The sequence below is a fragment of the Onychomys torridus genome, chromosome 21 (genome assembly GCF_903995425.1).
Source record: "Onychomys torridus chromosome 21, mOncTor1.1, whole genome shotgun sequence".
Taxonomy (NCBI): Eukaryota; Metazoa; Chordata; class Mammalia; order Rodentia; family Cricetidae; genus Onychomys; species Onychomys torridus.
Genome location: NC_050463.1, coordinates 6,789,277 through 6,813,446, shown reverse-complemented (window position 1 = coordinate 6,813,446; position 24,170 = coordinate 6,789,277). Strand labels below are relative to the sequence as shown.

The 24,170-nt window shown below is 47.2% G+C and overlaps 2 protein-coding genes across 2 annotated transcripts; one reads left to right on the top strand and one right to left on the bottom strand.

Annotated features, from left to right (window-relative positions):
* Positions 1 to 22: 22 nt before the first annotated feature.
* LOC118571461 (olfactory receptor 10T2-like) lies at positions 23 to 1,961 on the bottom strand. The gene is made up of 2 exons (XM_036170488.1): positions 1,929 to 1,961; positions 23 to 979 (listed from the first exon to the last, which is right to left on the bottom strand). Exons 1-2 carry the CDS (start codon positions 1,959 to 1,961, stop codon positions 23 to 25), a joined length of 990 nt encoding a protein of 329 aa, XP_036026381.1.
* A 49-nt stretch (positions 1,962 to 2,010) lies between these two features.
* Positions 2,011 to 14,761, top strand: LOC118571460 (olfactory receptor 10T2-like). The gene is made up of 2 exons (XM_036170487.1): positions 2,011 to 2,145; positions 13,808 to 14,761. Exons 1-2 carry the CDS (start codon positions 2,011 to 2,013, stop codon positions 14,759 to 14,761), a joined length of 1,089 nt encoding a protein of 362 aa, XP_036026380.1.
* The last annotated feature ends 9,409 nt before the right edge of the window (positions 14,762 to 24,170 follow it).

Genomic DNA, 24,170 nt, shown 5'->3' with positions numbered 1-24,170 from the left:
TCCATTTTAGGAAGGGAACTCATTAACGCAAGCAGAGCCCGCAGCCCCTTGCGAGGCTCTTCTTCAGGGCCACCCTCACCTCCTTGTTCCTCAGGGTGTAGACCACAGGGTTCAGCAACGGCGTCACCACCGTGTAGAACACCGCCACCAGGCGGTCCTGGGAGGGATTGGCCCCAGAGTCTGGCCGCAGGTAGATGATGGAGGCACAGCCAAAATGCACTATGACCACTGTGAGGTGGGCCGCGCAGGTGGAGAAGGCTTTGTGCCTGCCCGCGGCTGAAGGGATCCTCACGATGGCTGCCACGATGAAGGCGTAGGAGAGGAGGATGAGGAGGAAGGAGAACAGCACCACCAGGATGCTCAGGAAGAAGATGCCAAGCGCCTTGTGCGAGCTCTCGGCACAGCTGAGCTTCAGCACAGGCGCGATGTCACAGAAGAAGTGTTCCACGCGGCCTGTGCCGCAGAAGGGCGAGGAGAAGATCATGCAGGTTTCGACCAAGGCCACAGAGAAACCAGAGCAGAAAATCAGAATTCCCATATACAGGCAAATGGTGGGTCTCATGATCACAGAGTAGCGCAAGGGATGGCAGATGGCCACATACCTGTCATAGCCCATCAGTGTAAGCAGGAAACAGTTATTGCATCCCAAGCCCAAGAAGAAGAACATCTGGGCCCGACAGCCCGCGATGGAGATGGCCTGGCTCTCCATCAGCAGATGGGCCAGCATATTGGGGATGGTGACCAGTGTGTAGCAGGTCTCAGAGAGGGAGAGTACAGCCAGGAAGCGGTACATGGGAGTGTGGAGGGTGCGGTCCACCTGGATGATGGTGATGATGGTGGCGTTGCCACTGAGTGTGACCAGGTAGGTGAGGAGGAACAAGGTGAAGAGAGTGGACCTCAGTTCCGGGAGGTTGGAGAATCCCACCAGCACGAACTCTGTCACCAGCCAGGTCCCATTGTCCTGCTGCTTCTCAGGAGCCTGGGAGGAGATAGGATTACTGGGACAAGGCGGGGCAGTGAAGCCTCAGGTGGGGGCAGGAGAATCATCACTGGTTTGCAGACAGGAGAGAGACACTCAGAAATGCTCAGCTATTACCCAGCCAGCAAGGTATCTCCTCAATATGCAAGAACTTAGAAGGCACATGTGGGAGGAGAAGGAAGAAATGCTAGTGTCCTAGTTTACCTTGTACCGCTGTAGAAAACACTCTGACAAGAAGGAACTGGGGGAGGAAGGGTGTAATTTAGCTCACAGTTCCAGGTTAGAGTAGTCACAGCAGGGATGTCACATGAGTTTAGGACAGCTAGTTCAACCCAGGGACAGTCAGGAGCAGAGAGATGAACGCACGTGTACTCACTTGCTTCCTTGCTTGTGTTAGGCTTGGTCTCTCCATGCTTACACAGTTCAGGACCCCTCACCTGGGGAATGGTGCTGCCAACAGCGGGCTGAGTCTTTGTACATGCATGAATTCAGCCAGTTTCCCACTGACATGCCCAACGGCCAACACTATGCAGACAATGCCTCATTCAGACTCTCTTTCCAGGTGGTTCTCAGTTGTTTCCAGCGGACAATAGCAGTCAGTTACTTCACGCAGTATCTCTAGAAGCAGAACCCACAGAAGGACCCAAGATAAAATAATTTATCTCAGGGGTAATCCAAAACACAAGCAAACAGAAACCGGACAGGAGCTGGGTAGCTCAGTGGTAGCTTGCCTGTCTAGCAGGCATGAGAACCTGGGCTGAGTGCCTAGTGCTGTTAACCAGAAAACATCGAGAGCAACAAAACCAAACAAGGAGATGACTTTGGAGGTGGCTGTGAGATAGTTATGGGACACGGCCAACATAAAGTGTGTCAATTTGGAATTGACCCGTGGAGGCGATTGCCATTACGTCACACTGGGAATCTCTGGAAAGTGTTGAGAAACACACACCTCAGGGTCATCCTCCCTAAGGATGAGGGACATGGGGCTTATCTGTCAACTCCCATTAGTCACTTGTTGAGGGGCCCACGAGATGGCTGAGCACAAAAAGGCACTTCCTGTGCAAATTAGAGGAAACCAGTTCCCTAAAAAGTTGTCCTCTGGCCTCCAAAGGTTGCCTTGGCTGGTGCATCGCTACCACAGTGATGGTGAGGATGGAAATGACCTGGTAACAATAACAACAACCAAAACAAGCTGAACAAGTCACAGGGGCTGCTGAGATGGCTCAGCAGTTAAAGGAGACTGCCTCCAAGCCCTGCATCCTCACGGTGGAAGAACTGACTCCTGGAAGTTGTCCTCTGACCTCCACTCCCAAGTTACGGCGCTCTTTTACTCCCCTCCGCGTGCTCTCTCTCTCTCTCTCTCTCTCTCTCTCTCTCTCTCTCTCTCTCTCTCTCTCTCTCTCTCTGTGTGTGTGTGTGTGTGTCTGTCACTGTCTCTCTCTTCCTATCTCTCTGTCTCTGTCTCTCTCTCTTACACACACACATTAATTTGAAGTACAATATGGACAGTCACGCTGTTCTCTGTCTCTATTGTTTCAACTGTTCACTATCTGTCTTTGAAGATGAAAAGCATGGAACACCTCACTGAAACGACCCCAAGAAAATAAAAGACAATAAAGTCTTACATGCGTCACACCGTGAATATAAGATAGGTGGGCCATGAGTTCAGGGTCAGTCTGGACTACACAGCAAGCTCCTGCCTCCAGAACAAAACACAAAAGGCATACTATTTCTATACAGCCCATGAATTCCTATTTACACTTTAAATCAACTTGAAATTACTTTTTAAGATACCATGTAACTTAAATACTATGTAAGTAGTTGTACTAGATTGTTTAAAGGAATAATGATCTTAAAGTCTGTACCTGTTCAATAGAGATATCACCCTAGAAGGGCTAACTGCCTTTCCTTCTCCTTTTTCTTACTGATTTTTTTGTATGTGTATATGTGCATGTATTTGCATGAAAGTGGGGGCAAGGGGTTAGTATCCAGTGTCTCTCAATTGTTCTTCACTTTATACATCAAGGCAGGGTCTCCCCAAGCCCGGAACGCACTGATTAGCTAGTCTAGGTGTCAGCTCGCTTCAGTTCCCCCTGTCTTCATTTCCTGTATGCTGGGGTTGCAGGCAGACCACCACATCCACCTGGAACACACATGGACTCTGGAGATTTGAACTCTGGTCCTCAATTGCAAATATACCTGTGTGCACACATCCACAAAACATGCACACACACCCCACCAAACACATACACAGAAAAAAAAAAAGTCCTTAAAAACCACCAACAACAAAAGAATGAAGTTCTACTGATATCAATCAGTATCCTAATGCCTTTAATTAAGAAACACTCCTTTGTGTTGACCCAGAAAACTGGATTCAAACACATAACTCAAGTTCCAATCATCTTAATTTTTTTGAGATTTATTTGTATTTTATTGTATGAATGTTTTGCTTACATGTATGTACATGTGCTATGTGCATGCCTAGTGCTCGAAGAGTCAGAAGGCATTGGATCCCCTGGAAATAGAGTTAATAGATACGTTCTGAGCCATCGTATGGACGCTGATCCTCTGCAAGTGCACCAAGCACTCTTAACTGTGGAGCCCTCTCTCCAGACTCAAGTCCCATCGTGCTGACAGCACAAGAGCTTGCACAGAGCACGTGACAGCAGAACCAGCAGTCCTCACCTGCTCACTTGGAGCCCATGGAATCTATACTCATGAAGGTCCCAGAACAGCGCTTGCCTGCAGGGCTTACCTGTGGGTGCTGAGTTCAGGGGCCTGCCAGTGTTGTCCCCACTGTGACAGTGAGAGACCCAGGGTCCTTCCTGAGAACTGTGGGAGGGCAGAGGGCCAGGAGTGCTGGGGAGGGAGTCCGGTCCCTCCTTCTATTCCTTCTCATCAGGAACCCCTAAGGCTGGAGCCCCTTCCCTGCTGCTTTGAGCTCTCACCCCACATAGATCTGTGTGTGTGTGTGTGTGTGTGTGTGTGTGTGTGTGTGTGTGTCCGTGCACATGTAGTCCAGGCTGCATGAGCATGTACCCCACACACCCAAGCCCACTCATCACCTTGTCTCACCACCTCCTGTGCACCAGGGTTCTGGGTCTGCAGTGTTCAGAGCTGGCGGCTCTAGTGAGGGGGGGGGGAGGGCTCCTCTCATTCCCTTCTGAGTACACTGCGGATTCTCCAGGACCCCACAAACTCAACTCAGGTTGGAATTAAACCCCTTTGCAGCCAGCTCCATGGAAGGGGGTCACCGTCCAGGCAATCTAAACCATTTCCCTCCCTCCACTCATTCTCACGTCTCACTGAAGGTGGGGTTGGGCAGGTGGCTTCTGCAGCCAGGACGCAACTCACCATGGCCAGGATAGGCTCTCACATCCTGTGAACATCCCTCTCGGCCTAAGAAGGGAGGGGCTGAGGACCCACATTCTCCTGTTCTGGGGTCCCTGGAGCTGCTGTCACAGAGGCTCTGCAGTCACTAACAAGCCCCCCAGGACCAGGCTGGTGCTATGAGGAGTGCTTTCTCCTGGAACCAGACACCCCAGGGTCTTCTTCCCCAGCACCCAGCCCTGAGCCTCATGGTAGGGAAGGATTAATTGGAATTCTCCTTTGGGGCAGCAGTCACAGAACATCCCTCACTCCCTCCGTGCTCCCAGTTTGCAATGAGTGCCTCCTCAGCTGTGCAAGGCTGCTTCCCAAAGACCTGCGTTTGTGGGAGGAGGAAGTAGATGACTTCATATCGTTACTCGGGATGCTCAGGACGAACTTAGGGTCTGGCAGCCTTTATATATCTGTTCTTTCTAGATAGTTTTTAGTCACTAAATATGGTGATGTTTTATTTGAAGTGAAATGTGGTTTTATTTGTATGTTAATAAATAAAGTTGCCTGGGGGTCAAGGTTAATAGCAAGCCATAGCAGAAGCCGGGTGGTGGTGGCACACACCTTTAATCCAGATCACATAACAGGCAGATCTCTGTGGTTCAAGAATACAGCCAGCATGGAGACACACACCTTCAATCTCAATACCAACCATAGAAGACCTGGAGGTCTGTTTAGACAGGCAGTGATGAGGAGGTCATGTGGTTGGGTTTACAACCACTGAGAAGGCAGAATAGAAAGTCAATAAAAGGACAGATACACGGGAAGTAGGCCTCTTGCTGAGGGGAAGGACAGCAGCGGCAGCGAAGGGTAAGAAAGGCTGTTTTAAGTCTCAGCTCTCAGCTACTGCTCTGACCTCTTGGGCTTTTAACTCTGCATTTGACTCTGTGTTTCTTATTTAAAAAGACTGTTACATCTACAACTAAACATTTATTGTCTTAGTTAGGGTTTCTATTACCATAAAGAGACAGGGTGACCATGGCAACTATTATAAAGGAAAACATTTAATTGGGGCTGGCATACAGTTCAGAGGTTTAGTCCATCAGCATCACACCAGGAAGCATGGTGCCATCCAGGCAGACATGGTGCTGGAGAGGTGGCTGAGAGTTCTATATCTGGATCTGCAGGCAGCAGGAAGAGAGAATGACACTGGGCTTGGCTCAAACTTCTGATACCTGTGACACACTTCCTCCAAGAAAGCCACACCCACTCCACCAAGACCACACCTACTCCAACTATGCCACACCTCCAAAATGCCATTGCCTATGAGTCTATGGGAGCTATTTTTATTCAAACCACCACATCCATGCTCTCCCCAACTTCTCCCCACCCCTCAGAACCACACTAACTAATTGTTCTGACCTGGGGCAACTGACTACATGGAGCACCACCACCACTACCTCCTGTCCATCCTCTGTACCAGACACCAGAAGTCTAGACTCTGGATGGCCGGTACTACCCATCTGGCTCACCATTGTCATCACAGTAGAGCTTAAAACTGTCCACCTTGGGCTGGAGAGATGGCTTAGCTCAGATGCAGCTCTCCCAAAGAAGCCAAGTTTAATTCCCAGTACCCATGTTATAACGACAGCTCCAGGAATCCAATGTTCTCCCTCCTCCCTTTGTCTGAAATCTTTCCACTGTTCCATTCAAGCTTGAATCACCTTTTTGTAGATTAATAATAGGGTGAAATTTGGACATGTAGTGCATGCCTGTCATCACAGCACTGGGGAGACTGAGGCAGGAAGATTGCTATGAATTTGGGACAAGTTTGTCCTATAGAATATTAGCTAAAGATGTGTTACATTTGTTTATATTGTGGAATTTTTTTTAATGATGCAAAGATGTGTTGCATTATTTTATGTTGCATTTGTTTAACTCTGTGAAGCTGTATTACTTTGCCTGTCTAAAACACCTGATAGGCCTAATAAAGAGATGAATGGCCGATAGCAGGGCAGGAGAAAGGATAGGTGGGGCTGGCAGGCCAAGAGAATAAATAGGAGGAGAAATCTGGGAGGAAATACAGGAGCAAGAAAAGGAGAAGGAGATAAGAATGCCAAGGGCCAGCCACCCAACTACACAGCAAGCCACGTAATAAGAAGTAAAGAAAGGTATATAGAATAGAGAAAGATAAAAGCCCAGAGGAAAAAGGTAGACAGGATAATTTAAGTTAAGAAAGGCTGGCTAATGCCTTTAATCCCAGCACTCAGGAGGCAGAGGCAGGTGGTTCTCTGTGAGTTCAAGGCCAGCCTGGACTACAAAGTGAGTTCCAGGAAAGGTACAAGGCTACACAGAGAAACCCTGTCATGAAAAAAAAATAATAAAGAAAGGCTGGCTAGAAATAAGCCAAGCTAAGACCAAACATTCATAAGAAAGAATAAGCCTCCATGTATTTATCTGGGAGCTGAGTGGAGTGCTGTGGATATCAATTGCTCTGTATGGTGTGAATGTGTTGCTCTGATTGATAAATAAAATGCTAATTGGCCAATAGCCAGGCAGAAAGTATAGTATAGGCAGGATAAGCAGAGAGGAGAATTCTGGAAAGTGGAAGCCTGAGTGAGGAGACGCTGCCAGCTACCACCACCATGAGAAGTAAGATGTAAAGTACTGGTAAGCCACAAGCCAGTGGCAACTTATATATTTATAGAAATGGGTTAATTTAAGATATAAGAACTAGATAGCAAGAAGCCTGCCACAGCCATACAGTTTATAATATAAGTCTCTGTGTGTTGACTTGGGTCTGAGTAGCTGCGGGCCTGAGCAGGACTGGAGAAAACTCCAGCTACAATGGAGGGCCCCAAAAGAACAGAGTAAAAGAAGTAAACAACTACACTGTCTCAAGAAAATCAATACCGATAAGGGGTCAGGCAGTGGTGGCATGCACCTTTAATCCCAGCACTCGGGAGGCAGAGCCAGGAGGATCTCTGTGAGTTCGAGGCCAGCCTGGTCCACAAGAGCGAGATCCAGGACAGGCACCAAAACTACACAGAGAAACCCTGTCTCAGAAAACAAAAACAAACAAACAAACAAACAAACAGAAGGCCAAGGTTTTCCAGGAGGTAGCTGGGCATTATGTTTCTCTGGATACCCTTTCTCATCATGCAGTATGACAGCGCGGGCTTACTCTGTTGCCCACCTGTGCCTTCTGTTGGACAGCGTTCATGCACGAGAGCAAAGAGGGAAGGGAAGGGATTCCTTTGGCTTCATTCACTTTACCCAGTGCTCTTGGGAGTTTGGCAGGTTTATATGAGTGGAACCTGGATGTAAAATTCACAGAGAGGGACAAAGTGCCAGGAGCCAGAGGCTGCCACTCCTGTCTCCATACATACATGTTAATATGACTCCAATCCCTCCAATGCTCAAGAATCCCTTTAGAGCTTTTTTTTTTTTCCTTTTTGACAGATTATTCTGATAGCCCTAGGACTCTTAGAAAATCACATATTTTCTCTCCCATCTGGGTTAGCCAGATAGCCCAAACCAAATGAACCCAGTTGTTTTTTTCCTTTTTTTTTTTTTTTTTTTTTTTTTTTTTCTGAGACAGGGTTTCTCTGTGTAGCTTTGCGCCTTACCTGGATCTCCCTCTGTAGACCAGGCTGGCCTCGAACTCACAGAGATCCACCTGGCTCTGCCTCCTGAGTGCTGGGATTAAACACATGCACCACTGCCGCCCGGCTGAACCCAGGTTTTTACTAGTCTGATAGTCAAAGTTCCTGACCTGATTCCTGAGGCTAGCCTAGGGTCCATGGTGCTTTGGTGAGCCAGTCCCAGCACCCCAGGAGGGCCAATCTCCTATGGTTAAAATGGCCCAATGGTGTTGGGCAAGCAGCTGCTCTCAGTACCCTGGGAAGCCCAGCACTGTGGAGACCAGGCAGGTGAAAACAGTCTCACTTCATGTCTATGCAGCCAGAAACGTTATAAGGGATGGCCAAGGGATGAGATGTCCATGCCGAAAGTCAGAAGCAGTTTATTGTGTGTATACAATAGGCCCAGACATCGGATCCAAAATGGAGCTCTGAGTTCAGTTAAACAGACCTTTTATATCATTTTCGCCCTGTTTTATACACACACACACACACACACACACACACACACACACACACACACACAAACACACATAGCAGTCTTGGGTGACATCTATTTTGATTGGCTGAATTAAGTTTGCTTGATGTTAAATGTCCCCATGAGCAGGAACTTTTCTCTAAACACCAGAACTTAGCACAAGCGATTTATAGTGCAGAGGGAACTGGGTTTCACAAGAGATATGGGGCAAAGTCTTGAAGCTCAAGGGAGCTGGCCAGTCTGGTGTGGTTATTTTTGCTTTCCACACTTCCACATTTTCACAGCATTTGGACTGAACTCTGGCTAGACCCACGCCATGTTTGCCCTCACAAAGTGGCTTAACAGACCGTTTTGCCCACTTAGCCCTTGTCTCACCTCCTCTTGATTGCTTTTGAACTTTACTGACCAGATTAATACACTTGTCCAAATCCGCTCTGCTGCAGTCTCTCTGTCTCATAAAGATCGTGTCCCTCTATTGGACATCCCAGGGAGCATGCAGCCACTACTATAGTAAGGAGATACACCATCCCACAACCCGTGGAGCAAGGCAACCATATCAGGATTGCCTCTGGGGACCCTCCACCTTCTCAGAGATCAGCCCCAGCCCTCAGCGGGCATCACATGGGCCACGCAACCACTCCTCGACTCATCCTTGGTTCTGCCGGTCTCTCTTCAGGCATTAATTATTGTGACTTTTTTTGGAGAGATATAAGTGACAGTTTACCCCAGATGAGACACTAAGGGCAACGTGGAGAAACAATTCCACCCAAGTCTAGCTTAGTGAACCAGAGAATTTCCTGAGATTATTTACAGGACTAAAAGTATCTGAAAAGAGCAAGCATGTGAGGGCTGCGGGACCCTAAGTTCGTCCTGAGCATCCCGAGTAACGATATGAAGTCATCTACTTCCTCCTCCCACAAACGCAGGTCTTTGGGAAGCAGCCTTGCACAGCTGAGGAGGCACTCATTGCAAACTGGGAGCACGGAGGGAGTGAGGGATGTTCTGTGACTGCTGCCCCAAAGGAGAATTCCAATTAATCCTTCCCTACCATGAGGCTCAGGGCTGGGTGCTGGGGAAGAAGACCCTGGGGTGTCTGGTTCCAGGAGAGAGCACTCCTCATAGCACCAGCCTGGTCCTGGGGGGCTTGTTAGTGACTGCAGAGCCTCTGTGACAGCAGCTCCAGGGACCCCAGAACAGGAGAATGTGGGTCCTCAGCCCCTCCCTTCTTAGGCCGAGAGGGATGTTCACAGGATGTGAGAGCCTATCCTGGCCATGGTGAGTTGCGTCCTGGCTGCAGAAGCCACCTGCCCAACCCCACCTTCAGTGAGACGTGAGAATGAGTGGAGGGAGGGAAATGGTTTAGATTGCCTGGACGGTGACCCCCTTCCATGGAGCTGGCTGCAAAGGGGTTTAATTCCAACCTGAGTTAAGTTTGTGGGGTCCTGGAGAATCCGCAGTGTGCTCAGAAGGGAATGAGAGGAGCCCCCCCCCCCCCACTAGAGCCGCCAGCTCTGAACACTGCAGACCCAGAACCCTGGTGCACAGGAGGTGGTGAGACAAGGTGATGAGTGGGCTTGGGTGTGTGGGGTACATGCTCATGCAGCCTGGACTACATGTGCACGGACACACACACACACACACACACACACACACACACACACACACACAGATCTATGTGGGGTGAGAGCTCAAAGCAGCAGGGAAGGGGCTCCAGCCTTAGGGGTTCCTGATGAGAAGAAACAGAAGGAGGGACCGGACTCCCTCCCCAGCACTCCTGGCCCTCTGCCCTCCCACAGTTCTCAGGAAGGACCCTGGGTCTCTCACTGTCACAGTGGGGACAACACTGGCAGGCCCCTGAACTCAGCACCCACAGGTAAGCCCTGCAGGATTTCTGAGGAGTTGGCCTCATGGCTTGCCGATTAAAGTCTGTACCTGAGCCTGCAGCTCACCTTTGACTAGATTCTGACTCTGTGAAAAAGCTTGATTGGAAAAAAAAAAAAAAAAAAAAAAAAAAAAGCTTGATTGCAATGCTTTTTGAAGAGATGTATTTTTTTTTTTTTTTGAGAACCCAGGGCCTTGCGCTTGCTAGGCAAGTGCTCTCCCACTGAGCTAAATCCCCAACCCAGATATATTATTTTTTATATTATGTGTATGAATGTTTGCCTGCAGGTGCGTGCACCATGTGCATGCAGCTGCTTGCACAGGTTGGAAAGAGTGTCAGATCCCCTAGAACTGGAGTTCACAGGCAGTTGTGAGCTACCATGTGGGTGCTGGGACTTTGAATCCAGGTTCTCTGCAATAGCAGCCAGTGGTCTGAACCACTGAGCTATCTCTGCAGATGGTGCTGAGACAAGATCTCACTATATAATTTTAGCTGGCCTTTAACTCACTATGCAGATGAGGCTGGCTTTGAACTCACAGAGATCTGCTTTCCTTTGCTTTGGGAGTTCTAAGGTTAAGTCAGGGGCCACCATGCCCCACTTAGACTGTTTTTTAAGGCAGCATCTCACATAACACAGCTGGTCTGGGACTCACTATGTAACTGAGGATGACCTTAGTCTCCTGGTCCTCTGGCCTCCACCTCTGGAGTGCTGTAGTACAAGATTTGTTACTGTGTCCAGATAGTCAAATTCAATTTGACAGTTTAAAACATTTATATATATATATATATATATATATGTGTGTGTGTGTGTGTGTGTGTGTGTGTGTGTGAGTGTGTGTGTGTATACATATATATATATACATATATACACAATTTATTTTATTTTTTGAGACAGAATTTCTCTGTGGGCCAGGCTGGCCTTGAACTCACAGAGATCCACCTGCCTCTGCCTCCTGAGTGCTGGGATTACAGGCATGTGCCACCACCGCCTGGCAAAAATGTGTATTTTTTGAATGAGGTAAAGCTCACAAAACAGTGCTAACTGTAAAAGATAATTCAGCATTGCTGCAGGCACTTGGATGCCATGAAAGTGCCACTCAACTGTCTTTTTCATCTTTATGGTGGTGTTGGGCATGGAACGCCAGGCTCTGTGCATGCTAGATAAGCATTCTACCGCCGAGCTGGACTCCCCAGTCTTACCACTAGCATCAGTACATTTTTAGCCCCTTCTTCACTAGTTACCACTCCTTAATGCCCTCCCCGAGCCCCTGGCAGCTGCCACTCTGCTCTCTCTCCTTTGGTTTCACACCCTGTGGACATTTTTTTCTCCAATTAATCTTTTACTTTTATTGTACACATCAATATTTTACAGGAACAAAGAGATTAAGTATTAACCTGCAATTACATGCCTTCTGATTCCTTCCAGTGTAGAAATCTAAATTTTGATACAAATGTAACCAGCACGCAACCATTTGTTGTAATGGAACCTCTTTTTGACTTTCAAACTGTTTACATACAATCTTACACATGCCATTTAACTCTCCATCAGGTTAATAGAGCACTAGCAACACACCACAATGTATCCATTTCTTAGTTAGCAGGTTAAAAAAAAGTACAAATGGAATTGCTAAGACATCTTTTCAGAAGTTGCTTTATTGATTTGTCCATTCTGAGTATTTTCCTGCGCATGTGCTACTCAAAAACATCAGTTATAGAGGTCTGGTTAATCTCTTAACTAGTTCTTTAAAATGAACACGAACTGCGTGGTGGTGGTGGCGCACGCCTGTAATCCCAGCACTCAGGAGGCAGGAGCAGGTGGATCTCCGTGAGTTCGAGGCCAGCCTGGTCTACAGAGCTAGTCTGGGACAGGCTCCAAAGCTACAGAGAAACCCTGTTTCGAAAAAACCAAAAAACAAAAAAAAGAAAAAAAAAAGAAAGAAAGAAACAAACAAAAAGACCACGAGTACATATTGAAGCTGTATGAAGACTTATGCATTGAAAATCCACTTACTGGTAGGGACTCAGTCAAAGTTGCCTTAATTTCTATTTTAATGCACGTTAATTTGAGGATCAAGGAATTTATTTTTATTTCTTTTTCCCCGTTTGCAACCTATCACTTTATACTCTGCACAAGAAGAGTAGAAAGTCTAAGGGATTTGCACCCACCAAAACAAACAAACAAACAAACACGCCAGGCAGTGGTGGTACGTGCACTTTAATCTCCCAGCACTCTGGAATTCAAGGCCAGCCTGGTCTACAAAGCAAGTTCCAAGACAGCCAGGGCTACATACAGAAACTCTGTCTTGAAAAACCAAACAATAAAATACAATAATAAATTTTTAAAGACCCCTGCAATAGAAACAGCTTTTTATTCCTGCATGGACATTTTACATAAATGGAGCCATACGGGCCAGGGAGATAGCTCAGGTGATAAAGATCTTGGTATGCAAGCCTGAGGAACTGAGTTGGATCCTCGGCATCCGCAAGAAGCTGTGTATGGTGACCCACACCCGGAACTCCGGACCAGGGTATGATGATGGGAGGCTCCTCGGTGTCTGACAGCCAGCGACAGTGGCTGGAACGAGAGAGAAGCTGAGAGAATCTGAATCCATGAGAAAATTGGTTTGAAAAAATATGGTAGAGAATAATAGAGGAGGTCAGCCCTTGCTACCTACATGTACACACACCCAAGCACCCTTCATCTAGGATCTCTTCCTAGATTTAAATGAAACAATGTACTGGCTTACTGTATTCTTCCTCCATCGAAAGGTCTTTGCTCTTTGTGTCTGTGGTCACACCACCCTGAATGGATCCAATCTTGTCTGCTCTTGGAAGCTAAGCTGAGTCAGGCCTGGTTAGTACTTGACTAAGAGACCTGGGAATACCTGGTGCTGTAGGCTTAACAGAACAAAACAAAATGCAACAAAAACCCAAAAAAGCGTTTTCCTTTGTGAATACTTAAAAAAAAAAAAAAAAAGACTTATTTGTGTGTGTGTGTGTGTGTGTGTGTGTGTGCGCGTGCACTCACACACAATTGTGTGAATGCCACAAATGTGTGGGTATACACATAGGCCAGGGAGGATATTAGATCCCGTGGAATTGAATTACAGACCTAAGCACTCTTATCCTCAGGAAGCGCAAGAAGTCTTAACCACTGAACCGTCTCTCTGGGCCCTGATTTGTAATTCCTCCTCCTCCTCTTTGGTTTTCTGAGACAAGGTTTCTCTGTGTAGTCCTGGCTGTCCTGGAATTTATTCTGTAGATCAGTCTGGCCTTGAACTCAGAGATTCGCTTGCCTCTGCCTCCCAAATGCTGGGATTAAAGGTATGTACCACTACCACCTTGGTAATTTTTAATCTTCTTCTGTGTTGAGGAGATACCTTGCTGGCTGGGTAATAGCTGAGCATTTCTGAGTGTCTCTCTCCTGTCTGCAAACCAGTGATGATTCTCCTGCCCCCACCTGAGGCTTCACTGCCCCGCCTTGTCCCAGTAATCCTATCTCCTCCCAGGCTCCTGAGAAGCAGCAGGACAATGGGACCTGGCTGGTGACAGAGTTCGTGCTGGTGGGATTCTCCAACCTCCCAGAACTGAGGTCCACTCTCTTCACCTTGTTCCTCCTCACCTACCTGGTCACACTCAGTGGCAACGCCACCATCATCACCATCATCCAGGTGGACCGCACCCTCCACACTCCCATGTACCGCTTCCTGGCTGTACTTTCCCTCTCTGAGACCTGCTACACACTGGTCACCATCCCCAATATGCTGGCCCATCTGCTGATGGAGAGCCAGGCCATCTCCATCGCGGGCTGTCGGGCCCAGATGTTCTTCTTCTTGGGCTTGGGATGCAGCCACTGTTTCCTGCTTACACTGATGGGCTATGACAGGTATGTGGCCATCTGCCATCCCTTGCGCTACTCTGTGATCATGAGACCCACCATTTGCCTGTGTCTGGGAGCCTTGGTTTTCTGCTCTGGTTTCTCTGTGGCCTTGGTCGAAACCTGCATGATCTTCTCCTCGCCCTTCTGCGGCACAGGCCGCGTGGAACACTTCTTCTGTGACATCGCGCCTGTGCTGAAGCTCAGCTGTGCCGAGAGCTCGCACAAGGCGCTTGGCATCTTCTTCCTGAGCATCCTGGTGGTGCTGTTCTCCTTCCTCCTCATCCTCCTCTCCTACGCCTTCATCGTGGCAGCCATCGTGAGGATCCCTTCAGCCGCGGGCAGGCACAAAGCCTTCTCCACCTGCGCGGCCCACCTCACAGTGGTCATAGTGCATTTTGGCTGTGCCTCCATCATCTACCTGCGGCCAGACTCTGGGGCCAATCCCTCCCAGGACCGCCTGGTGGCGGTGTTCTACACGGTGGTGACGCCGTTGCTGAACCCTGTGGTCTACACCCTGAGGAACAAGGAGGTGAGGGTGGCCCTGAAGAAGAGCCTCGCAAGGGGCTGCGGAGTATTTAAGTAAGAACTTGTATTCGGGAGTGAACTTCTCTTATAATTAATACAAGTATATTTAAAAAAAAAAAAAAAAGACCTTGCTTTGTGCTGTTCATAACACCCTGTGCTTCTGTGAACACGTTTCCCCTGGAACTGAATTTCCCTACTTGGAAAGCAGGAGGCAATCCTACCCTAGATGAAGTAACCCCTGTTGTCTGTCAGTGCCTGAGACAATCTAACCACAATAAAGGATGTCTTTTCCTTTTCCTGGTTTCCTTGACTTGATGTGGTGCAATGTGGTCTGCAGTGCCTAGTTCTCACCAGTGGAGGGCACCACTGGTACCACCCAAGGGTGGAGATGGGCAAGCAGCAATTTTTTCTTCTAATAAATTTTTTATTTTATTAAATTTGTAGTTTCTTAATTTTTTTCATGCAGTATATTTTGATGATATTCTTTCTCTTCCCAGGTCCTTCCTACCTCCTTACCCACTGAACCTCATGTTAGTGTGTCATCCCATCCCTCCCACCCCACTCATCCCCTCCCCAACGTAGAGCAGGGTTTTGTTTGTTTGTTTGTTTTAGTTTGGGTTTTGGTTTTTTCGAGACAGGGTTTCAACGTGTAGTTTTGGTGCTTTTCCTGGATCTCGCTCTGTAGACCAGGCTGGCCTCGAACTCACAGAGATCCGACTGGCTCTGCCTCCCCAGTGCTGGGATTAAAGCCACCACCACCCAGCCCTAGAGCAGTTTTCAAAGAAATAGTCAGTGGGTTTTTTAATTTTATTTTGAGAACTTCATATATGAGAACGGCATCACTCCCATCCCCCACCCCACCCCAGTGAACACAGAAAGAAGGTTGTAACCAGGAGAGGGATGAAGGCAGAGGCCAGAGGTGTAGCTCAGTAGGAAAACATGCTTAGCACATGCAAGGCCCTGGACATTCCCTGTTTTTGTTTTTCTCCCAGCTGCTCCAGACTACATTTTGGTCAGGATCACACGCTTAAGTACAGTTTTTTAAAAGTACCTTTTGTTTTGTGTTTGTTTGTTTTTCAAGATAGGCTTTCTCTGTGTAGACATGTCTGTCCTAGAACTCTCTATGTAGACCAGACTGGCCTCAAACTCAGAGAAATCCATCTGCCTCTGGCCTCCAGAGTGCTAAGATTAAAGGCATGGACCACCTCCATCCTCTTTTTTTTTTTTTTAAGTACTTTTTAAATTAAAATTTTATGTTAGCATGCAAAATAATGGATTTTTAAAAATTACTTATTTTTATTTTATGTGCATTGGTGTTTTGCCTGAATGTAGGTCCACTATGTCAGGGTGTCAGATCTTGGAGTTACAGGCAGTTGTGAACTGTCGTGTGGGTGCTGGGAATTGAACCCAGGTCCTCTGGAAGAGCAGTCAGTGCTCACAACAACTGAGCCACCTCTCCAGCCCTGTAGCGGGTTTCCTTTTTTTTTTTTTTTTTTCTTTCCTTTTTTAAAGATTTATTTATTTAGTGTGTATACAGAAGAGGACACCAGATCTCATTACAGATGGTTGTGAGCCACCATGTGGTTGTTGGGAATTGAACTCAGGACCTCTGGAAGAGCAGTCAGTGCTCTTAACCTCTGAGTTATCTCTCCACCCCTGTAGTGGGTTTCTTAATAGCGTTTTCATACGTATGTGTTGCTATCCTTTGTTCAACATTCATCCTCCTCACCCAATGTCACCCCAACTCCTTAATCCCATCTTGCTGGTCTCCTTTCTCCTCCAAAGAGCTCCCCCTTCTGCTTTTATGTTATAGGTACTCCATTTCTCTGCCCCACCCCACTTTCTTGGGGCTGGAGAGGTGGCTCAGCTGTTAAGAACACTTGCTGCACTTCCAGAGTTCAGTTCCTAGCACCTACATCAAGTGGCAGCATGTTCTGCAATTGGCTTACAATTGGAGCCTTCAACTCCAGTTTCAGAAGATGGGACACCCTCTTCTGGCATCTACGGTCACTCACATGCACACACATACTTAAAAAAATAAAAGTGAGATCTCTTTCTCCCATCTCATAGTCCCATTTCTGGCTTCATGATAGCACCCCACCTCCATGAAAACATATGGTACACATCTTTCTTAGAAATGTCATTAAAATCATTATTTTAAAAGTATGAGTCTTAGACTGCAGGCATATCTGTGCACAAAGTGTGCATCTGGTACCCATAGAGGCCAGAAGAGTTGAATTGGATCCCCTGGATCTGGAGTTACAGATGGTAGTGAGCTGCCCCATCAGTGCTGGGAACTCAGGTCCTCTGGAGGAGCAAGCAGCCAGTGCTCTTAACTGCTGAGCCATCTCTCCAGCCTCATAGTCACCTTTCTGAATTTGGATTATTTCACTTAACATAATGATCTCAAGTTACATGCATTTACCTGTAAATGATTTCATTTTTCCTTGTGGCTGAATAAAATGCCGTTATGTATATGTACTGGGTTTCTTTATCCATCCAAATGTCAGTGGACATTTAGTCAGGTTTGATTTCCTTGCTACTGTGAATAAAGCAACAGTAAACAGGGATGTGCAAATATCTTTGTGCTGTGTTGATCTAGAGTCTTCCAGGTATGTATGCCCAGGGGTGCTGCTGCTGGGAGACCTGTAGATGGATTTCTATGGTGGTTATACTGGATTCAGTTTCCACCACCAGTGTTGAGAGTTCCTCTTTGCCACGTCCTAACCAGTATTTGTGTCAGTGGTTTTCTTGGTGACAGACCTTCTGACTAGGGCAAAATGGCATTTCAAAGCAGTATTATTTTACGTTTTCCTGATAGTTAAAAATGCTGGACATGCACGCCGGTCGGTGGTGGTGGTGGTGGTGGCCCACGCCTTTAATCCCAGCACTTGGGAGGCAGAGCCAGGTGGATCTCTGTGAGTTCGAGGCCAGCCTGGTCTACAGAGCCAGATCCAGGACAGGCAACAATACTACACAGAAAAGCCCTGTCTTGGAAAACAACAACAACAACAACAACAACAAAATGCTGGACACTTTCTCAAATATGTATTGAACATTTGTATTTTTATTTTTGAGAACTGTCAATTCTCTTCATTTGCCCCTTTATTGATTATATATTTTTTTCATTTAATTTTTTCAATTCTTTGAAAAATTTAATGAAACACATTGGTTTAGTGTATATATATATATGTGGGGGGGTGCACATGTGTCATAGTGACTTTGTGCAGGCCAGAGGAATTTTGCAAATTGGCTCTCTTCTATCGTGTGGGTCCCAGGGATCAAAAAAGACTACACAGCTTGGCAGTATATGCGTCTTTCTCAGCAATTCTCCCTGACTGAACCTTGTAGTTCTTGGTATATTCTAGTTGTGACCCACCATCTGATGCAGGGTTGGCAAAACCTGTGACTGTATCTTTGCTCTGGCGCCAGTTGTCTTTGCTGTCCAGAAGTCTTTTATATGTCTGTTTGTCTATCTATTTTTTTTTTAAAGATTTATTTATTATGTACACAGTATTCGGCCTGCATGTGTCCCTGCAGGCCAGAAGAGGGCATCAGATCTCATTATAGATGGTTGTGAGCCACCATGTGGTTGCTGGGAATTGAACTCAGGACCTCTGGACCTTTGGAAGAGCAGTTGGTACTCTTAACCACTAAGCCATCTCTCCAGCCCCTATTTTTGTTTTTTGAGACAGGGTTTCTCTGTGTAGTCCTGGCTGTCCTGGATCTTGCTCTGTGAATCAGGCTGGCCTTGACCTCACAGAGATCCTCCTGTTTCTGCCTCCTGAGTGCTGGGATTAAAAGTGTGTGCCACCGCCCAGTGTGCAGAAGCTTTTTAACTTTATGTAACCACAGTGTCAATTCTCAGGATTACCTCCTGTGCTATTGACAACCTTCTCAGAAAGACCTTGCTTATGCCTGTATCTGAAAGTGTTTTCCTTGGCAGTTTTTTAAGTCTCATACTTAGAGGCTCAGGTCTTAACTTAGAGATTGATCCATTTTTTAATTGTGCAAGGCAAGAAAATGGATCTAGTTTCATCCTTTGACATATGGAGAGCCAGTCTTCCTGGAACCATTTATTTTATTTTTATTTGTTTGGTTTTGTTTTGAGAGAGGATCTCACTATGTAGCCTTGGCTATCCTGGAACTTGGTATGTAGACCAGGCTGGCCTCAGACTCACAGAGATCCTCCTGCCTCTGCCTCTTAGTCATTTAAGGATAGGATGACATTGTCTACAGATAGGATACTTATGGGCAGGAGAGATGGCTCAGAGGTTAAGAGCACTGACTGCTCTTCCAAAGGTCCTGAGTTCAATTCCCAGCAACCACATGGTGGCTCACAACCATCTGTAATGACATCTGGTTCCCTCATCTGGCCTGCAGTCATACATGCTGTATACATAATAAATAAATAAATATTTTTTTTTTTTTAAAAAAGATAGGATACTTAGACTGCTGCCTTTTATTGCTTTCTCTTGTCTTATTGCTCCAGCTACGATCTTAAGCACTGCACTGAGGATACTGAGAGAATGGGCTTCCTAATCTCATTCCAGATTTTAGATGGGATGCTCTCAGCATTCCCCGTTTACTATAATCGTGGCTATAGACTGTTGTATGTAGACTTTGTTATGTTGGGATTTGTTACCCCTATTGAGTTTCTTTGCGGATTTTATCATGAAGGGATGTTGAATTTTATTAAAATCCTTTACCGAGGTGATCATGGGATGTCCATCTTTAAGACTGTTTACATGGTGTAAACATGTTAAGTGGTATAATCCACTTGCTGACTTGTGCATATTGAACTATTCTTTGAAGTTCACTGACTTGGACATTGGGTTTATTATACACTTGTGTGATTTTAACTTGTTCTTGAATTTGGTTTGCAAGAATTTTGAGATTGTGTGTGTGTGTGTGTGTGTGTGTGTGTGTGTGTGTGTGTGTTCATTGGGTGAAAAATATATACTTGATACAGGGTGTTTTAGTTAGGGTTTTTATTGCTATAAAGAGACACAATAACCATATTAACTCTTATAAGAAAAGCATTTAATTGGGGTCGTTTATAGTTCAGAGGTTCAGTCCATTATCATCATGGTAGGGAGCATGGCAGCATGTAGGCTGGAACTGAGATTCCCACATCTTGCAGGCAACAGGAAGTTGACTGAGACACTGGGCAGTAGTATCCTGAACATAGGAAACCTTAAAGCTCACCCCCACAGTGACACACATCCTCCAACAAGGCCATATCCACCCCAACAAACCCACACTTCCTAATAGTGTCCCCTCTATGAGATTATGGGGGCGAATTACATTCAAACTACCACACAGGGTCTCACTTTGTAGTCCTGGCTGGCCTTGAACTCACAGATTCACCTGTCTCTGCCTTCCAACTGTTGGAATTAAAGACAGTAATTGTGTGTGTGTCACATGTGTGCACACTCATGCAGGCATGAAGAGAACTGGAGTTACAGGTGGTTGTGGCCTGTTTGACCTGTGTGCTAAGAACTGAACTCCAGTTCCCTGGGAGCTGAAGGCCCTCTTAGTCACTGCGCCATCTCCCCAGTCCTATGGTTTTCCCCTTTTAGCACTATATCTGGCTTTGTTATTGGGTGATGCTGGTTTTCTACACGGCTTTGTAGAAATGGCTTTGATGGCCGATCAAGAGGCAAAGGAGGCTGCCCTCCGGGATCCAAGGAGCCTGACCATTCACGCCTCAACTCGGGAGGATCCAGCCCCTGAAGAGGCTCCACCCCCGGAACTTCTGAAAGACACTCTGGAAAGGATCCACAAATTAACCCATCTGGGCAGCAAAACAATTGATCCAGCTGACTACAGAAGATAAGACTCTCTCCCCATCTGAGAAGAAACAAATGGCAGAGAAGGTGGTAGCTGCTTGCCGGGCCTGCCAGCAGGTAAATGCATATCCTGGGAAGCAGGCCCCCGGAAAAAGACTACGAGGAACCCGCCCTGGCCAGCATTGGGAAGTAGACTTCACTGAGGTAAAGCCAGCTAAGTATGGCCTAAAGTACTGCTAGTGTTTGTAGATACCTTTACAGGATGGGTAGAAGCCTACCCCACCAAAAAGGAGACTGCAGCAATAGTCGCTAAGAAAATCCTGGAAGAAATCTTCCCAAGATTTGGCCTACCTCAGGTAATTGGGTCAGATAATGGCCCAGCGTTCGTGGCCCAGGTAAGGCAGGGACTGACAAAAATACTGGGGATGGACTGGAAGCTGCATTGTGCATACAGACCCCAAAGTTCTGGACAGGTAGAAAGAACCAACAGAACCATTAAGAAGACCTTAACCAAACTGACCATGGAGACTGGCTCTAGAGATTGGACGATGCTCCTACCGTATGCCCTCTTTAGAGCTAGAAATACCCCTTCCTTCATGGGTCTTACCCCCTTTGAACTGCTCTTTGGGTGTGCACCCCCAGTTAAGAACCTAACCATCCAGCAAGGAGAAATCATGCCTTCCTCTCTGTCTGACAGGCTGCAAGCTTTAGCATCTGTCCAACATACATTGTGGAAGCAGCTGTCCGCGGCGTACCAACCCGGAGGGGATAGCGCTGCCCATCAGTTCCACATGGGGGACTTCGTATACGTCCGCAGACACCAGCATCAGACTTTGGAACCCCGGTGGAAGGGACCATACCAAGTCCTGCTGACCACCCCGACGGCAGTCAAGGTGGACGGGATTGCTGCCTGGATTCATGGCTCCCATCTCAAACCTGCCCCTGCCCCTGACCTGGAGGCTGATCTGGACTGGACTGTGGAGCGGACTGAGCATCCCCTCAAGCTCTGCATTAGGCGCAGAAGCCGGCCAGACAAACCCCCACCGGCCACAACCACAAACTTGGCAAGTGATATCTGGGATGGGAAATGTGGTATGGACAGTGTCTAGCTCAAGCCACCCGTTGGGAGCTTGGTGGCCAACTCTCCAACCTGACATTTGCCAATTGGCAGCCGGACTAGATACCTGGGACCTACCGGGACAGGAACCTGGTAGCGTCCTTCTCCTAACAGTTAGAGGGGGAATGTTTAATGATTTGCTGACCAGGGGAAGGATTCAGGGATGTCCCACCCCCCTGAGGAGGTGTCTCCTTAACTATTTACCTTTCTATGTATGCCCCCGAGATGGAAGAAAAAGAGGGTGGATTCATAGGTGCGGGGGACCAGAATCCCTATACTGTAAGGCTTGTGGGTGCGAAACCACTGGAACCACATACTGGAAACCTAGCTCTAGTTGGGATTGGATCGATCCAGGTAGGCCGAAATGTCACTCATCCTGAACCAGCTAGCAGCCCTTTTGGCCCCCACAATCCCTGCCCCCCTGGGAACCTTGAATCGCAGGGTAGACATGTCACTGGATGCCAGAGCACCCCTTTATGCAATGTACTAAACATAACTTTCACCGCTGAAGGGAAAAAGTCCACATCCTTAGCCGACTGGTATAGGGGCCAAACCTGGGGTCTGAGATTCTATGCCCATGGAGATGATTTCGGGCTCCTCTTTAAGATAAGGTTAAATAAGGATAGTATGCTAATGTGCACAGCCGTCGGCCCAAACACAGTCCTTATGGACCAAAAGGGATTCCCACCTAAGGTCTATCAACAAACGGTCCGACCTCACACCCCTACGTCCCAGACCCTCCAACCCGAGGTCCACCCCTCACCACAGGATATCCCAGACCCTCCGGTGAATCTCTCACCCCCGGGGTCAGGAGAGAGACTCGTGGACTTAATAAGAGGAGGATACCAGGCTTTAAATTCGACCTACCCCAATCTCACTAAGTCCTGTTGGCTCTGTCTTCAAGCTAGCCCCCCTTACTATGAGGGAATGGCTATAGGTGCAAAATTCACTTACAATACCTCGACTAGCTGTAATTGGGGGACAAAACACATGTTAACTTTACCTGAAGTGACTGGCTTGGGAACTTGTCTGGGACACCCCACTGCTTCGGAGAGAAATCTCTGCGCCCAAACAGAAAGCATCACCTCCACAGATCAGTCTCTTTTCCTTGTCCCAGCACCTGGCCTTTATTGGGCATGCAACACAGGACTCACCCCATGTGTCTCGGTTGCTAATTTCAACCAATCCCGAGACTTTTGTGTCCTTGTCCGAGCCTATCCAAGGCTAGTCTATTACCCAGCTGAAGAGTTCAAGGAGCATTTTGCGGGCAGGACTCGGTTCCCCAGAGAACCTGTCAGTGTCACCCTAGCCGTGTTGCTAGGAGCAGGAGCGCTAGCCGGGGTAGGAACCGGAGCAGCAGCATTAATTGAAGGCCCTAGGCAGTTGGGGATCCTAGAATCGGCAGTCCAACAAGACCTGAGAGCAATCGAGACCTCCGTTACTGCCTTAGAAAGGTCTCTAACTTCGTTATCGGAAATGGTCCTGCAAAATAGACAAGGACTGGACTTACTGTTCTTAAAGGAAGATGGTCTGTGCGCTGCCCTGAAGGAAAACTGTTGCTTCTACACGGATCATACAGGTGTGGTAAGGGAATCGATGACCAAACTTAGAGAAAGATTAGATGCCAGAGAAAAAAAAAACTTACGAGGCTCTCAAAGCTGGCTTGAGGGATGGTATAATGAATCCCCATGGCTAACTACATTATTGTCAGCCCTCACAGGACCACTTGTTGTATTAATTCTTATCCTCATGATTGGACCATGTATCCTCAATCAAATCTCGGCTTTCGTACGATCCCAGGTAAATGGGGTTAAGATGATGGTCCTGAGGCAACGATACCAGCCGTTATCTGGCAGTGGCCTTTAGGATTAAAGGCCGGCACAAGAGAAAGGGAGGAATGAAAGGCCATTGTAAGGGAAACAAGGCCCCCCCCCACTAGCTCTGCTAATTGCAGATTCAGTGGGAAATACTGCACTCTGCCCCCATGCCCCATATCAGAAAAGTTAGCCCACCATGCTGTGCTAACAGGATGCTTGCCCCTGGGGTTGTGTTTGCAAGATAAATTGCTTGGGAAGAATGCTTGCCAAATAACCCCTTGCTAGATAAGCTTGGAATTCGTTTACCTACCCAGACTCTGAGAAAGGCCGCGGGGACATCTGGCGTCGAGGTGTCTGCACTCTGGGTGACCCCACTCCCCTGCCCTGGTAGAACTGCCTCATAAAAGGCCTGTGAGCCTTAAACTCGGGGTCACCAGCTACTCCTCGCGCTGGTGTCCCACGAGCCTCGTGCCTAAAAAATAAAGCTTCATTTGTGACCCGATATCGGAGTGAAGCTCTCTGTTTTGTATGCCGACCCTAACAATATGTTTCCTGAATTTTATCTATTTCTTATACATTTTTCAGTTTTTAAAAAAATCTAAGTCATCCAAGTATTCCCTAGGAATCCTCTGTTTTTCACTGTAATCTGTTGTAGCATTCCACTTTTAATTTTCAATTTTTATCCTTTATTGAAAATAGATTTTTTTCTCATATAATTCATCCTGATTAAAGTTTTCCTTC

What these genes read in the sequence shown, in the direction of transcription:
- LOC118571461 (XM_036170488.1), bottom strand. Translation starts at nt 1,961, where the DNA reads ATGTCCCTCATCCTTAGGGAGGATGACCCTGAG. An exon ending in TTAGGGAGGATGACCCTGAG is followed by an intron (nt 980 to 1,928) that starts GTGTGTGTTTCT and finishes ATCTCCTCCCAG; the next exon opens with GCTCCTGAGAAGCAGCAGGA.
- LOC118571460 (XM_036170487.1), top strand. Translation starts at nt 2,011, where the DNA reads ATGGCTGAGCACAAAAAGGCACTTCCTGTGCAAATTAGAGGAAACCAG. An exon ending in GTGAGGATGGAAATGACCTG is followed by an intron (nt 2,146 to 13,807) that starts GTAACAATAACA and finishes ATCTCCTCCCAG; the next exon opens with GCTCCTGAGAAGCAGCAGGA.